This window comes from Aethina tumida, chromosome 1 (genome assembly GCF_024364675.1).
Source record: "Aethina tumida isolate Nest 87 chromosome 1, icAetTumi1.1, whole genome shotgun sequence".
NCBI lineage: Eukaryota > Metazoa > Arthropoda > Insecta > Coleoptera > Nitidulidae > Aethina > Aethina tumida.
In genome coordinates, this window is record NC_065435.1 from 69,514,179 (window position 1) to 69,529,811 (window position 15,633).

The following is a 15,633-nucleotide window of genomic DNA, read 5'->3' on the forward strand; positions in this document are numbered from 1 at the left end:
GTATTATTAGATAATACAAAAATGTCAATAAAAGATTTATTTTAAACATATAAAAACAAAATCATATAAATATATTTACGAATGAAATAAAAATTAATAACAGTAAATCGCCCCTATGTTTCTTATCCCATCAAAGACAATGGTTGGGTTTAATAGTGAACGAGCAGGCGGTTTGCCAGGTGTAGGTGACCAGGTGTATGCAGATAAAATTATATAACTATCGGCTAGGTACCCTGCCCCCATGGCGGAAAAGCGCTCATGCATGATGCACGCTGAAGGAAACGACCATCGAGCCGCGTGCTGCACCACCATGAATAAAAAAATAAGTGTGGAACGAGGGCGCGAAAATCATTTCCCTCTGCACCGGTTTCACGCTACCTTGTACACAAACTTTCTTTTGTGGTAGCGACTTAAAAGATTATTCGCCTTTTTCAAGAAGGAGGTAGTTTTAAGAACTCGATATGACACATGTGAATAATGATGTGGTTTCCTAATGCAAATATTTTGGAGTCTGGTATGCAGTAAACACAGAAAAGGTTGAATAAACCTATATTGGACACGCAAACTGGCAATTAAAACACAAAATTTGTTTGTACAAGCTTTCGGATTAATCATGATGATAAAGAATATTACAATTGAAAGGAAATATCAGAGACAAAACAATTTATGTTTGATGAGTTCTAATTCATTTTTTTTAATATCATTAATATTCTCAATTCTCATAACTTATTTAAAATATTTTTCAAGATTAAAAATAAGACTACATATAATAATTTAAAAAATTATATTAGACAAAAATTCATAACAATTAAATTTTGCAATATCAATAAAAATGTACAAATGTTTCACATTTATAGTTATGGTTAATACTAACATCTTATAGATCAGCTAATGGAAATTCAGTAAATAATGTGGATTTTGAATTTTGATTAAAAAAATAAATTCCTTATTCTTGTTCATTTAGTAACAGTCCATGTTATTTATATTATCTTCATGATATTCTCGTAATATATCGTTCAACAACGAATCGAAGTCGTCTATTGATTTGATCCAATTTTGTTTTTCGCCAATCAAACGTTCTAGGTCTTGACTTGTGAACTCCAAAAATTCTTTTGGTGTAGTCGTTCGCCTTTTTTTCAGGGGCAAAACACCATTAGGAGGGCGATCATCTGGATTTAGCATTCCTTGAAGTAAGTTTAAGTCTCGATTGTTCAATATATCTTCTACAATATCCTCAGAATAATCTGGAACTGGGGCATACACAGGACTGTTCGTATTAATTCCAGAATCGACGGAACTTAAGTATGGAGAATTCACTGAAAAAGGGCTGGCTATGGATTCATCAGTTCTGCTTCCGTGGTCGCTGTAGGATGAACTTGGGGCTGGTGAATTGTTAAAATTCATATGCAATGGGCTGGGAGGTGTGTTGTTTTCGATATTGCAAGAGTCAACTTCATACTGTTTTAAGAGGTTTAGGAACGGCTGCGTAATTGCCAGAGCTTTCTTGGAGACCTCCAGATCGCAGTCGTCCTTAATACCCGAAATCAAAACTGAAAGACATCCGGTCCAATTCAGCTGATTTAATACTTTATTCAGTCTTTTTTGAATTTCGGCGTTCGTAAGGGTAACGATTTTCTTAGTTTCTTTGGAAAACGTCATCTTGGGAAAGATGCCGTCAATCATTCCTTGATTTTGTAGATGAAGTTTTATAACTTGCTCCCAAAAACTAAGAGCGTTTACTTTAACTTCCCAATGAAGATCGGATAACGAAGCGTGGCACATTGTATCATACACTCTATCAATCACCTTGTCGGGGAACAATTGATTTTCGTATGACTTAGTGACCAAACAAACCACTTCTTTTCGCACAATGGCTTCAGTCTCATAAATAATAGAGTTTAACATGCAATTCTGAAATAAATGTGGATAGTAACTTGAGATGATTATAAAACTAAATTAACTTACATGTAGATTTTGTACTTCTTTGATGTCAATCCACAGATCATTAATCACTATCATGCACTGCAAACATTTGACTGCAGTCATTCTCACGAAGCTTTCCCTGTCGTTTAACGCCATCTTAATCACAAGGCTTGTAAGATCTGACTCTAATATAACTTTCTGAAATGATGGGAACTCTGGAAAATATTAAAATAATATATGTAGTCAATAATTTCATTTCATTTCTACCATTCAATTTTGATCATGATTTCATATTTTCAAGAGAAAGAAATGGCAACTGCTAAATATTTTTGTTTTTTGAGAATAATTTTTCATTGAATTTTCATACATGTGCATAATTTCATTTAAAACTAAGATTCCAAAGTATAAAATAATTAAAAGAATAGACAAGCTGATTTTAAATGAAATAAGCTCTATTATAATCTCTTACTTGAAACAGCATTTTCCGAAATAGTCCGTAAAACTTCTAGAGCGCTGTCTCGAACTTCCCAAGTCGGATCGTGCAGCTTCCCATAGAGTAGTGTTCCGATCATGCCTATTGCCGAGTCCTTATTAATATCGACCAGCAACACCATGTTCGGAGTCATATACTTGGAAACTGCGATCTCGATCAGTTTTAGTGCTTTAACTACCACCTGCATAAACAACAGATTGTACCAAATTACGTTTTATATTTAAAAAGATCTTACTGTGGTGCTCCAATGTGGGAACTTAAGTAACTCAAAGACCAGATCCATCACGCAGATTGTTTCCACGCTGTCGCGCCACGTGATTTCGTATTCAGCCACATAAATTGCTATTGCTTCCAGGAGAGTCGCGAGGAAAGTTTGCTCTTCAGATAGCGTCATTACGAATTCCGGTTTTTCCTTTAGAGTGTGGATCAAATCGTTCAAACAATATATCATTGACTAAAATGGAAATGCACGTTTTTGTACTGCTAATATTTAATACGTCATTACTTACTTGAAAAGCCATAATGGCCGGTGTACGGGAATAAAATACTCGTGATTTTAAGAGATAGTTTAGGGATAGTGTGGCATCATCGAATGATATAGGAGCGGTGAGTTTATACTTTCTCCAGTTATAGATGGTCCTCATAGTGGATTGGGTTGTCCTTTTAAAGACCTTGTCCATAAATAACCCTCTAATTTCGTCCTGTTCAAGGAGTTCTTTTTGTTCATCTATAATTTTTAAATAATGTAATAATTTACTTCTGGAATTAAATTGATGTTTACCTCTCAATTTGTACCCTATTCCGATTATTGGAATACTTTGTAACAAAAGCATTTGATGCTCAAAAATATCTTCTGGTTTATCTTGTTTTACTAATACTTGCTTTACCAGATCTTTAAAAGCAATTTTCTCATACTTGCTGCTCCAGTAGCAGAGTTGAAGAATATTATCCGTATAATTTTTGTTAATACTTTCGGTAAAAACTTTATATAATTTCTTTAAAAATTTCGTTCCAATATAACTGTTCATCTCTCTGGCTCTCAGAACTTCTTCTGACAATACAAAAAATGGGATTGGAAGCAATACCTTTGATAAACACAAAGCGAATTCTTTGCATTGAGAGATTACAAAGTACTTATAGATGACATCCTCGATTTCGTATCTTTGCATAAACATTTTAATAATAACAAAATCACTTGCTGGAGTGATATTTTCTAAGAATATTTCAAAAATGCCACTCAATAGAAGCAGTGTTGGTTCTAAATTACGAAACAATGCGTCGTTGTCTATTATCGCCACCTGCTCATCATTCTCTCTATTGAACTGATACTGTTCCTTCAGCGGCGACAAAATAATTTCGATAAAATTCACACAGTATTCTAAATCAATTTTCGATGCTTTCTCCAACAACCCAGCCACAAATTTGTATCCCTCGCGCGTTATGTAAATGGTCTGGTTTGTCAGGATGAACGCCAGCACGTTGCAACAAAAATTAGTCGTCATGATCCATCTCACCCCACCCTCGTGTTCTAAGCAGGCGTTCAAAATTTTAATGAAAGCGTGCTTCAGATTCTGTGAAATGGATATGTCGTCGAGACTGAACATGAGAACTAGCTTGTCGAGACATTGGAATGTCTGTAACTTAACAAAAGTCAGCTCTCTTTTGCACAGGTAGCTGGTGAGGTTCAACGAGAATGTGATAACGCAGGGAGAAGGGTGTGAGCCTGAGCTCCAAGCGTTCAACGCCTTCTTCAGCCATATTATATAGGGATCGGTGTCTAATGGGTATTCTTCAGAGAGTTCTATAAAAAAAATTATGAGATTAGCATATCAATGTGAAGTGCTTATTTAAAAATAATAATTAGTGTTAATATATCCACTTGTTACCACAAAGTGGGGCCCATTTGAAAGAGGGACATCCAATAAAATTTGCATATTTCGTTCTATTTTGATAAGCTTTTTTTGAATTGTAAAGTATGAAAATATGTACTCATAGTCAAAATTTCACAATTTTTGGCTCAAAACCAAAGTCTACAGGGTGATTTTTTAAGCATGCCTCTGGATTAAGCACCCCCTGAAATGGGTATTAACTAAATTTCATAAAAACATACACATATTCATAATTTTGTGAAAAAATTATACATCAAATTCTTCTTTGACAAACATTGGAATATTATTCTACTAAAACTATACTTATACTAGTCTTAATACCCAAATTTTATTTACTTTCATCAAACCACCGTTTAATTCAAAGCATTTATTATACATTTCTGATATATAATTTCCACACATGACTAATTATATCACGAAAATTTGAAATTTAAGAGTAATAGTGCAGGTATATGAATATGCATATTTTTTATGAAATTTGGTATATACTTAATTCAGGGGTCCTTACTCCAGTAGTGTTGTTAGATTTTCTAAAAAAAATTGTTAGTATGATTTCTTAAATTTTCATACCTAAAAAATTACCTCTAGGCTTTGGTTTTGGGCGAAAAAAAGTACATATTTTTATGATTTACAGTTGAAAAATGTTTGTTAAAATCGGTCGAAAAATACAAATTTATGAGGGTGCCCTGCTTTCAAATTGGCCACACTGTATAATGTGCAGTCCAAAATTCGTAAATCTACAAATTATAAATTTAAAAGAGAAATAATAAATTCCATAAGTAACGCGTTATAGTTTAATATCATATTTTTTTGCGTAAAAATATTGTTTGTCCTACTTTTTACAATAAATCATTCGAAAAAATTTGACACGTTTTTGAAGTATGCCAAATCTCGTGCGCAATTGACAACAACTAAATAATGTTCAAAATCTAATAAGAAATTTATGTCTTAGATGTTTTAGAAATAGTCCTTTCGCCAAAGTAATTAAAAAAGATTGATTTTAATGTGAGCTACTTACAAATGAAAAAAATGTGATTACATGTATCTATAACCTTTGAATAAGGCAAGTTTGTTTAAAGAACAATATTTTTCCGCAAAAAATGCTGTTTAATACCCTGTATATGATTTAGAGATTATAAGTTAGCAAAACTAGTGAAAATATTCAGATTTCACAGATGTTATTTCCGGTAGTATCAATAACAGGTTAAAGAATGACTAAGTAAACAACAATCAACAATTCATACTGCAATATTTCCAATACAAATGTTTAAAGCAAATAAAAAATAATTTATTCTTACCTAATTTTGTGATATTCAAATACAGTGAATTCAAGTAAACATCATTTCTGACTTTGAAATTCGGATCCAGAAAACGTTGCAAACATTTCCTGATCTTGCTGTTGTATTTGTTTATCGGCAGCTCCGCGTTTAATAAACTTGCCATTGTAGACGTTGTCTTCCGAAATTAATAAAACAAACGCTCCTACATCATGACGATCACTTAATTGCACGATCAACGTTCTTTATTTTTGTTATTAACAACTGCACTAACGTGACATTACCTTGACGACGATTTCTATGGTAATTTCGGCGCAATATTGCACAAGGTGGACGGAACACCATGGAAATAATAATTATAGGTTAAACAAATAGTACGAATTCAATCTAACGTTTTGAACTCACTAATTTCGGAACGCCCACTTGACTCACAGCACACTTGTAGATAACTATTAGATAATCGCAATCCCTTTTCTGAACATTTTCACGATTGTTGGTTGGATTCGCTATCGGTTGTTTCTGAATCACCCTGTATAAGATAAGTCAAGTGCTGCCAACCTGTCAAGTTTTAAATCATATGTACCGTCAACGCTGCCATAACCTCAAACAATGGCAAAATGGAAACAAATATCTCGGATTCTGGATTAACTACCAGAGATGCGTTGAATAAATTGCACGTCGAAATCGACACGATCCTCCAACAATTTAAGACGTCTCAGAAAACGAGGTATGTGCACGTTATGCAACTTGTCCTTGTCGGTTGACTCCAGTAATATTTGGCTGCTTTGCCGTAAACAAAACGCAACTAACAAGATTTGTTTGCTTTTTGTACGTTTTGTTTGTGTTAAATTATTTGTTGCAAATTGTGGATGAGTATCGATTTAATAAAAACGACTGTATGAAATTTATTGGCCAAACATCAACTTAAATGAGATGTTAATGTATTTTGTAAATAATGTATTAAAGTTAATTGAAAATACATACATACATACATATATATACATACATATATATATATATATATATATATATATATATATATATATATATATATATATTAGAATTTGAGTGCTTTTTATGATTTAGCTAAAAGACCACTACATTTTTTTTTTTAATTGATTCAAATCTTATTTCAAACATGCCCATCTGTACTTTTATTTACACTGATATATTTATTTTATTTTAACACATAATAAGAACATTTTACAAGTATAATTCTATTATCTGTATCATATGTTATTAAGGATACGTAAATTAAAATATACGTAAAAGTCAATTATAAATAAACGTGGATTTTTTCAGCATTAAGCATTATCTTCTAAAAAATTAATTAGTACAAAATTACATATTTATTTCCTTTTGTAATTTAATTATGTGTAGAATATCTGTGTTAATTCATATCATACATGTTTGCCCTTGTTTCAAATTATTTACATCTTAATTTATGTTATACATATTTTCTTTGATTACACATATGTATTTAAAGAAGGATTTCCTAACACTTTTCATTGAAATTTTGCGTACAAACGAATTATCTTAGACAATGTACTGATAAGGATTTTGGTTGACACTTAAAACTATATTATCACTGCACAATATTTATATGTAAACTTTCAATTCAACTTAAAATAGTGATCTGGACTAAGTAATAATAAAAATTATCTAGCTATATTTTTAGATTTAATTCATTCAAACCTGTTTAAATTATTTATACCTGATTTATACGCAATATTTTTAAGGATTTTCATTGCACTTTCAACTGAAACATAAATTATCTTAGACAGTGTACTGATTAGAATTTTCATTGGCATAAAAATTTTATATTTAAAAATATTTATCTTAAACCATTTAATTGAACCTAAATTTAAAATTTAGTGATATTAGACCTAGCAATAATAAAAACTGTCTGGCGATATTTTTAGATTTCATGAAAATATTCGAGCTAGTTTGTCTGGTCAACTAATAAACATACTGTTTGGATATTTTCCAAATATACTTAAGGGTTTTCATCTTGTGAATGTAAGTAATTAAAGTTACAGTGACTAGCATAAAGTTTACATAATCATTTTTAACTGCAAAAAACGTAAAATAAAGTGATGTTAATTATCAAATATAACAAATTACCTTGCATTTTTTATTAAATGTAATTCCATCTTCTCCAAAGATAAAAATTTCTAACCACCTGTTTATAAAATATTATCTAGCTTATACCAGTCATCTGAGCTGTTAGAGAGTTTATTTCGTTTTTGCTTAAGATATAATCTTAAACAAATGTGAGCTATCTACATGTAATTGCCTTGATTTACCTGATAAAATTTATCTTTTAGCTATTATTGACATAACTTTAAAAATGGTATTTAATCGGACGTAACCCGGTTTGTTTCTAGGAGACACAAGTCTTGGATAAAAGATGCCCTCCACCATTCAAGCCAACGCACAACAATCAACTGGTTATCCGCCAGCTTCCAGCTTTGGACCGTGGCCAGTCTGACGGCTTATTACATATACAATTACTACTATCACCCAGATTACGCTTATGTGATTAATCTGTGTGAGGCGTTCGTCATTTTGACGCTTCTGGTCATAAACGTTTCTTTGGAGTTGTACGATAACAAATTAAGACATAACGAGATACCAAACAGGATTCAAGCCATTTTAGATAAACTGCGCAAGGAGATTGAAAAAGTTGAATGGAAGCCCGAAAACTATCCCAACTTGTTCACTCCGTTCTCGCCATGTATTACTTTACAATGGACGTTACGAGACAACAAGCTTGTAAACATGCCGTGGTCTTTGTTGGTAAAAGACGACATAATATTGATAAGGCCTGGCCAAATTTCGCCCGGTTACTGCGAAGCAGTGGACAAAAATTCCGAGTACCCATTGTTGCATGCCAAGGAGGTGTACGCTCCATCTTTGCAGAACGCCAATGAAATTTTGAGTGCCCCCAAGTGCCGAAAGCCGTTGGAGAACAAGAAGTACAGATTGTTGGAGACGCCTTACCTGAACAACCTCAGGGTGTTTCTGGAACAAGCACTTGACAGACCTGTCACCCAACACAACCAGCACCGACACAGGGTGATGATAAAGATTATCGAGAGGATCATTATGCCGGCAGCGTTTCTGATAACTTTCGTCCTTAATTTGTTTAAGTTTTTATATTTTATGCATTTGGGGGGAATATCGGCCGCGCAGCTCTTCCTTCTAAGACCCAGTACTGTGATTTTGCCCTTGTTGCCTTTAGTGTTCCCTCTGTTCTGGAATTTGTTGAATTATTCTGGAATGGCACGGTAAACATTTAGTTGAATTATAGTTTTGACTTATATTCATAAGGGTTATTTTTTAGATTTAAAACTATATTTGGTGCAACCAGACGGTTCGATGCTAAACCGCACCAGTTAGAAGAAGATACTGATACCACGACAATAGATAATACTGAATTGAAATTTACCTATAGAGACATTTGGAACAATTTTTGCGATATTATGATGGGCAAACCAGACATACTAATCAGATCGGCGAATATTTTACATGTATTAGGTTCAGTAACTGTAAGTTTTGATAAAACAACATTCACACATACATACACACAAACAAATAAATTAGTACGATTAATTGAGAAAAGTTCAATAGAATGTGAAATGAATATTTAAAAGCTACATAGAACGTTTTATTTTAAATATTTAAGGTGAAGTTGTATATTTTTAAATAATTATGAATTTTTTATCGGAGTTTTTAAATATTGACTAATTATAGAAAGAAACCCAATAATTTACGTTATAAGTCATATAACATATACATATATATATATATATATATATATATATCGGTTCAAGACTTTCAGACATCTCCGCTCAGTCTTCCGGAAAGAGTCTGCTTAGTAGCAGGTCGCATGCATACATGGTCGACATTGAGTTATTATGGCTCCGATATGCCAGTAAGTGCTTACAAATATATTTAACTTCTTTTTATGCCGAATTATAATTTTAAAAATAGAAGTACTTCTAGAATTAATGACGATCTTAACTTTTCTGGTGATAATTCTTGAGAAAGAGAAAAAATAATATATTTTCCTGTCAATTTGATAGTTTTATCATATTTATTTTTGCATTGGGTTTCTTTCACCGTTATATATGTTTTATAAATGCTATTTGTCTCGTTTGGAATGTTGTTGCTGCAATTGAGTATAAAGTTACAAACATTCTAGTGAATTTTTTGAATAATGGCCCTTATTTAATGCCTTGTTTATTCTAATAAAATTTTTTAGGCTCTTTGTTGCGTAGACAAAAAAGGTATACTTTCCTGGCCCAATCCTACTGCTGAGAAAGTTTTTTTTTTACATAACGATGAAAATAACTCTCCAACTTCAAGGTACTCATTTCAATTAACACGTTAACCTAAAGTAACATACAAACTTTTAGTTTGAACAATGTAAATGATCTCACAACTGATAACGACAACTCTAACACAAATACCCAATACTTTCATGCGGAAACACACAATTCGGCGACTGCTGAAGTTCTGGATCTCACTCACAATCACGACGATCCGTTTAAATTGCATTTCGACGACCAAGAGTGGGACAGGCATATGTCGTCTCTTAAGCCTTTGGGCCTTGCCATATTATTGAATACTTGCAATTTTGACACCCAAGTAAGCGACCGCATTTTCCGGCGTTTTTCGAGTTACATTTGAGAGTTTTAGGATCACTACACAGCGTTTTGTCAACATATAACATGCGAGGCCATGTACAACGAAAACTTAGTGCCAGTTACTAACCGAAGATGTTTGTGTGAACTCGCGAAAGAGATAGGTTTTCAGGACCAAGCTCAAAAGATCTTCGAATTGGGACACCAGTTATCAACGTTCAGGCATCTAGTAAATGTTGATGGATTAAATATAACATTCAAATGACTCAGTAATGTTTCAGCAACCGGAAATGGTGAGAAGAGACAACAAATACGCGCGATCGTTGCAACTCTCAACGAAACTCAAGTTTCCCTTCCCCCACATGTTCGCGGTTGTGGTTAAGGAAGTGACGAGCGGATCTATGCAACTCCTCTCCGAAGGTACGGCCGATATTATTCTGGATTCTTGTGTCGAATACTGGGACGGCAGAGATTTGTGCACGTTATCGCATTCCGATAGAAAGAAAATCCAGGATTTTTATCAGAGGAGCAGTCTCACCGCTTATTGTACAGCATTCGCATATAGACCCTTGACGAAGTGCATCAATGACAAACTGAGCGACTTGTATCTAGAACTGCCCAGCGACTCCAGACACCTTTACATGAGCCACCGCAGTCCCACGCCTGCGCACTGGGAGTGTAAGAGTGTTTTGGAGCCTAGGATAAAAGCAGCCCAGTTTTATAGTACTGGTAAGTAAACTGAAATCTTTTATCACCAATATTTGATAGAAAACTTTCAGATTCTTTGTTGTATAACGATTATCCAACGGGAGATGTGTCGGATGCGGATAGTTGTTTTCAAATGCAGTGCAATCAGGTTTTCATTGGAATGGTCACCATGCAGTATCAAGCTCTAACAGACATGGTAAGTTGATATCAACATCTTTGAATGTGTACACAAACTTGATTTTAAGGTTCAACTTATCGAACAATTGGAACGAGCTTGTATCAGGTTTGTTCACTTCAGCAAGGAGAACGAGCTTAGGTCGAGAGTTTTCAGTGAGAAAATGGGACTTGAAAGCGGTTGGAATTGTCATATATCTTTGTTAAGTGAGAGGAACAGGTTAGTACAGTTCCTTCATTCATTTAGCTTGTCTTCACTAGCTAGTTTTTTCACTGTTATATGATTTTTTTATAAAACAGGACACAATATGATATTTAAATGAGCATGATATGTTTCTGGTGCATGCTGTGTTCAGTTCTACTTAAAAACTGATTATGGATAGTTCTCGTTACATTTAGTTGTATATAGTAATCAACTGCATCATATAATAGAAAACTGAGTGTTGGCTTGTTAAATATGAATAAAGCTATCCGGTCGTAGAACTGAAAATTTGCAAGTAAACTAACCCTAACTGTCCTTCTTCTACCGCCTTAATACTAAACACTAATCGGACGTTCGTAAATGTGTGTTTTTGGTGTTTCTTCCCTACTACCCGTGTGACTAAATCCGGCAACCAAGACCCGAGAGTGGCCACGGCGACGATTGCGGTTCAACACCACGGAAAGAGGCGTCGCGACGTCTGTCACAGAGCGCACGCAGGATACCGAACTCGCCTACTTTCGACGAAAAGTCTTGTTTGCTCGATACTAGGTACCTTTATCTCTATCTCTCGTAAGAAATGTGGTAGTACTTTCACATACATTTCCATTGTGTAGTTATCATTCATATTTATTGTTGATTACACTAGTTTACGACGCAAAATATAGAAACGTTCTCGCACATTTATTTAGGGTAATTTGAATTAACGAAATCAATAACTATCAATAGCATTTTTATATTTTATTATTATTTGTAATTGAAAAACTGTCGATGTCTGAAATTTTTGTTATTTGGTAAAACTATAAAACTAAAATGGGACAAAATCACAAAAAATTGTTTATAATTTAAACTTTATTTTCAACTGTTTTCCCTTTGATTGAAATTATTTGAGTAATTTAATTAACTTCCTAACGTCTTTACTCGATAGGGCTTGCTGGTTTAAGTAAAGTCGCAGATCAAAATAGCTTAATATATCGTTAACTTGGTGAAGGGCTTACATTTGAAAAAATGAATATATTTTTCACATTCAACACAACCAATTACTTTTAAAATATAAGAGAGAGAGAATGTTTCTGTACTTCCGTTTGGAATTTGTTAAACAGTGTAATTTTAAAAATTGAGAAGCGACTAATTTAAAATTTGTCACTGGTGTACAGTAATAATATTAAAATAAAATTATTGCGTTTTATATGATCGCTCTTCAGTTGCATCAACAACAGTTCAACAACGAAAAATAGGTAAAATTTTAATTTTCAGTATTTAAGTATTTTATATTTGTTTACTTGGATAATTTAATTTCTATCTGCTTCGTTTTAATCTCTGCTATATATACATAGTAATTACAAACCTGCTTATTGTATATAGTAGATGTTAGATAACTTATACTGTCTTTTATAACTTGGTTTCTATAACACTATAACATATAACACTGTTTGGGGTTTCACTGTCTTGTGAAATCGGGAGGAACACGTATTATTTCAACAACTAAAAAAGATATATAAAGTATTAGGTACCAGAAAAAATAATTTACCTTTTTGGTTCATATTTTGTTTATATACATTTGAGAACTTTTTTATGCTATTCTTTTCCTACATTGTATTTAAAGCCTCTTTGGGTTAAAAATGGCTATAATTTTTGTTCTTGTAATAAATAATAATGTCACACAATTTCAATTTCGTCGGTTTAAAAGTGGCAAAGAATGCATTGCAGTTGAATAACGTCAAGATCGTCCGAAACCTGTACCAACGAAGAATTTAAGCAATAACGTCTCGTATTTTAATGATCAAAGGTTGTTTTAAAGGAAGTTATTAAAGTTAAAATAAATCAATAAAAACGTAAATTAATTTGTCCGTTATCTAATATTGTCTACATTGTCTCAAAAGCGTTAATTATAAAATGTAAAAATAATTAATAGCAACAGTTGTCAAATTTTTAGTCCTGTTTTGATCTAAATAACTAACAACAAGCAAAAGTAACAATAAATTTGTGTATACTAACTAAAAGGGTGTTTTAAAAGCACATATCTGTATTATAAATTAATTAAAATATGTTTTGTGAACTTAAATATAAACAATTTAGTGATAACTTCTTATTATACCATTTGAATTCTATTGTTGGGTATACCCTTTTTTCATTTTGTATCCAATCTTTCGCTAGTTGTCATGTGCTTCCGCTTCTAGATGTTACTTAGATAACAATTCAGATATAATGGATTAATATTGTTACAAGTATCATAAATTTACTAACGTAACGTTCGTGCGAAATGTCGAAATGGATGCGACATTTCGAACGAACAGTACCTATGAGTAACTTTCTGGCAATTCAGCAATTTAGAGTCGTCGCGCACGATGAGCTTCTCCGCACCCAGTGCCATCAACATGGAACATTCCGTGGTCAAATTTGACACCGAGAACGAAAGGACGCCGAAAAAGAGCAGCGAACAAAGCAACATGGACATCGCCAGTCAGGAGAGTGTTCACATGCAATCCGAAGTGAACACTCACGATTGGCAATCCCTCAGTTGTCTTACCGACAGCACCGAACAGAGCGCACCCATCAACTTCGACATGAGTAACAGGGTAAGTTAAGAATTTTGCACCATATTTTGCTTTGTATAACACGGTTTGTTATGTTATGCTGGTGTTGGTGGATTTTCAGGCAAAACTGCCAAGGGGCATCGATAAAATTCGCCCTCATATTGAGCTAATTGACAACGTTCCTTTACTAGTTTCTTTGTTCACCGACTGTACTCCGAGCGCGACTAGGGAGATGTTGCAAATCATGCAGGAATACGGCGAGATTGTTTGCATCATGGGTTCTTCAGAGAACTTCGACAACTGCGGCATTTTCATGCAAGCTGATGCGAGGTACGTCAACACGTAAAATCCGTACGAACCATAATTTATTTTAATTACACAGTATTGCTGTTGAGCCTTTGTATCCTCAAGTGTGCCAAAAAAGGGAGGTCTTCCTTCCACCAAAATCATCGCTTTCTCCCATAACACTGTCGTGCGAATTGAATTCCATTGCTTGTTCACTTTGCGTACGAAGAGAGGAACCAATATCATTTTATCATTTAATCATGGAAGCACGACATTTCATTCAAACTCTATGGAGTTCAGGTAATTGAACTAATGACCCTCAGATACATTTCGTATGAGCCACGTTTTATTATTATTTTAGTGCAATTCTGGTTGTCTTGTTGCTTTGTGCTGAGTTTTATGGAACTGATCGCTGCGTTACTTATGTTACCGCCTGTTTTAACGATCGGACAAACTTTGTGGTTGTGCTGCATTGTAATACCGGCAATTAGTTTGTCTTTAATGGTCAAAGAAGTAGATCCTGATGTTATGAAAAAGCCTCAAGGCAAAATCCAAAATATACCAAGTCTTGAAGTGAGTAAAATGTTACAACAAATATTTTAAATTGATTGATTGAATTTTAGGGAGGAATTTACATATTGTGGTGTTATGGATCCAAGTTTTTACCGACTGTTCTTGTGGTGCTAGTATCATATATAGGTGTTCTGTCTAGTCAGTGTCAGGATATTTGTTTAAACAAAAACTGCACTTGTGCCTTTTTCTACATACCTACCATGTACCCCGACAACAGTGGCGAGGTTGTTGGTTGGCCACCAGACAGCCTGACTCTTTATATTGCCAGACTACTTACTGTTTTTATTATTATGTTGCATTTTGGTAAGTCCAGTTGAAGTATTTTAAATGTTTTCGTAACAAATCGTTTTTAGTGGTTATCTCTATGGGATTTGTTCATAGAGACTTTACTATATTCAAACGACGACCTACTGACAATCTCGTTTGGTTAATAGTTATTTTTGTTCTGTAAGTAACATGTCTTATGAAACAGAAAAATTTATATTAATTAATTTAATTAATTTTCAGAACGTCTATTCAAGCTCTCTATACCGTTTTACAATATAATACAACTGTTTTCCCCGATGAAATTGGTTACAGAACACCCTCGTGGGTAGTAATCTTTGCTGCACTGTCTCCACTATTTATATTTGCGATAAATGAAATTGTGAAGAAACAGGAAATAAAGTAAGTAAAATAATTTCATAAACATGTACGTTTGATCTAAATTATTTGTTGTAGCGTTACTAAACGGTTCTTGAAACGCGCTAGACTAGATTTTGGTACCAAACTGGGTATGAACTCGCCGTTCTAAGGAGATTTTTACACAGAGTATTTTTATACAACCATGCGTGTGAATTTTTTATCGATTTTATTTATAAGACTGGATTGTTTTGCAAAGTACTGAAAATATGTTGAATAAACTGATGTATAATTATTATATTGTT

The 15,633-nt window shown here is 33.5% G+C and overlaps 2 protein-coding genes across 4 annotated transcripts; one reads left to right on the forward strand and one right to left on the reverse strand.

Annotated features, from left to right (window-relative positions):
* Nucleotides 1-769: 769 nt before the first annotated feature.
* On the reverse strand, nucleotides 770-6,078 carry LOC109608865 (uncharacterized). The gene is made up of 9 exons (XM_020025420.2): nucleotides 5,988-6,078; nucleotides 5,867-5,880; nucleotides 5,604-5,787; nucleotides 3,198-4,217; nucleotides 2,926-3,143; nucleotides 2,652-2,870; nucleotides 2,393-2,597; nucleotides 1,966-2,138; nucleotides 770-1,911 (listed from the first exon to the last, which is right to left on the reverse strand). Exons 3-9 carry the CDS (start codon nucleotides 5,746-5,748, stop codon nucleotides 961-963), a joined length of 2,931 nt encoding a protein of 976 aa, XP_019880979.1. The 5' UTR covers nucleotides 5,749-5,787; nucleotides 5,867-5,880; nucleotides 5,988-6,078; the 3' UTR covers nucleotides 770-960.
* Nucleotides 6,050-15,626, forward strand: LOC109608864 (transmembrane protein 94). 3 transcript variants are annotated; one of them, XM_049961773.1, is made up of 19 exons: nucleotides 6,050-6,309; nucleotides 7,970-8,872; nucleotides 8,929-9,133; nucleotides 9,850-9,953; nucleotides 10,004-10,235; nucleotides 10,287-10,460; nucleotides 10,513-10,960; nucleotides 11,011-11,135; nucleotides 11,185-11,333; nucleotides 11,733-11,864; nucleotides 12,518-12,550; nucleotides 13,639-13,891; nucleotides 13,971-14,179; nucleotides 14,232-14,434; nucleotides 14,496-14,707; nucleotides 14,758-15,010; nucleotides 15,061-15,154; nucleotides 15,215-15,373; nucleotides 15,428-15,626. In XM_049961773.1, exons 1-19 carry the CDS (start codon nucleotides 6,200-6,202, stop codon nucleotides 15,498-15,500), a joined length of 4,071 nt encoding a protein of 1,356 aa, XP_049817730.1. In that variant the 5' UTR covers nucleotides 6,050-6,199; the 3' UTR covers nucleotides 15,501-15,626. The 3 variants fall into 3 exon arrangements, with proteins under 3 accessions (XP_049817730.1, XP_019880978.2, XP_049817731.1); XM_020025419.2 differs by lacking the exon at nucleotides 12,518-12,550; XM_049961774.1 differs by lacking the exons at nucleotides 11,733-11,864; nucleotides 12,518-12,550.
* Nucleotides 15,627-15,633: the final 7 nt, after the last annotated feature.

Coding starts and splice junctions, on each gene's coding strand:
- LOC109608865 (XM_020025420.2), bottom strand. CDS start 5,748: ATGGCAAGTTTATTAAACGCGGAGCTGCCGATAAACAAATACAACAGC. Junction 2,871..2,925: donor CGGCCATTATGGCTTTTCAA/GTAAGTAATGAC, acceptor TTTCCATTTTAG/TCAATGATATATTGTTTGAA. Junction 2,598..2,651: donor TCCCACATTGGAGCACCACA/GTAAGATCTTTT, acceptor TTGTTTATGCAG/GTGGTAGTTAAAGCACTAAA.
- LOC109608864 (XM_049961773.1), top strand. CDS start 6,200: ATGGAAACAAATATCTCGGATTCTGGATTAACTACCAGAGATGCGTTG. Junction 10,236..10,286: donor CTTGCAATTTTGACACCCAA/GTAAGCGACCGC, acceptor TGAGAGTTTTAG/GATCACTACACAGCGTTTTG. Junction 13,892..13,970: donor ACTTCGACATGAGTAACAGG/GTAAGTTAAGAA, acceptor GTGGATTTTCAG/GCAAAACTGCCAAGGGGCAT.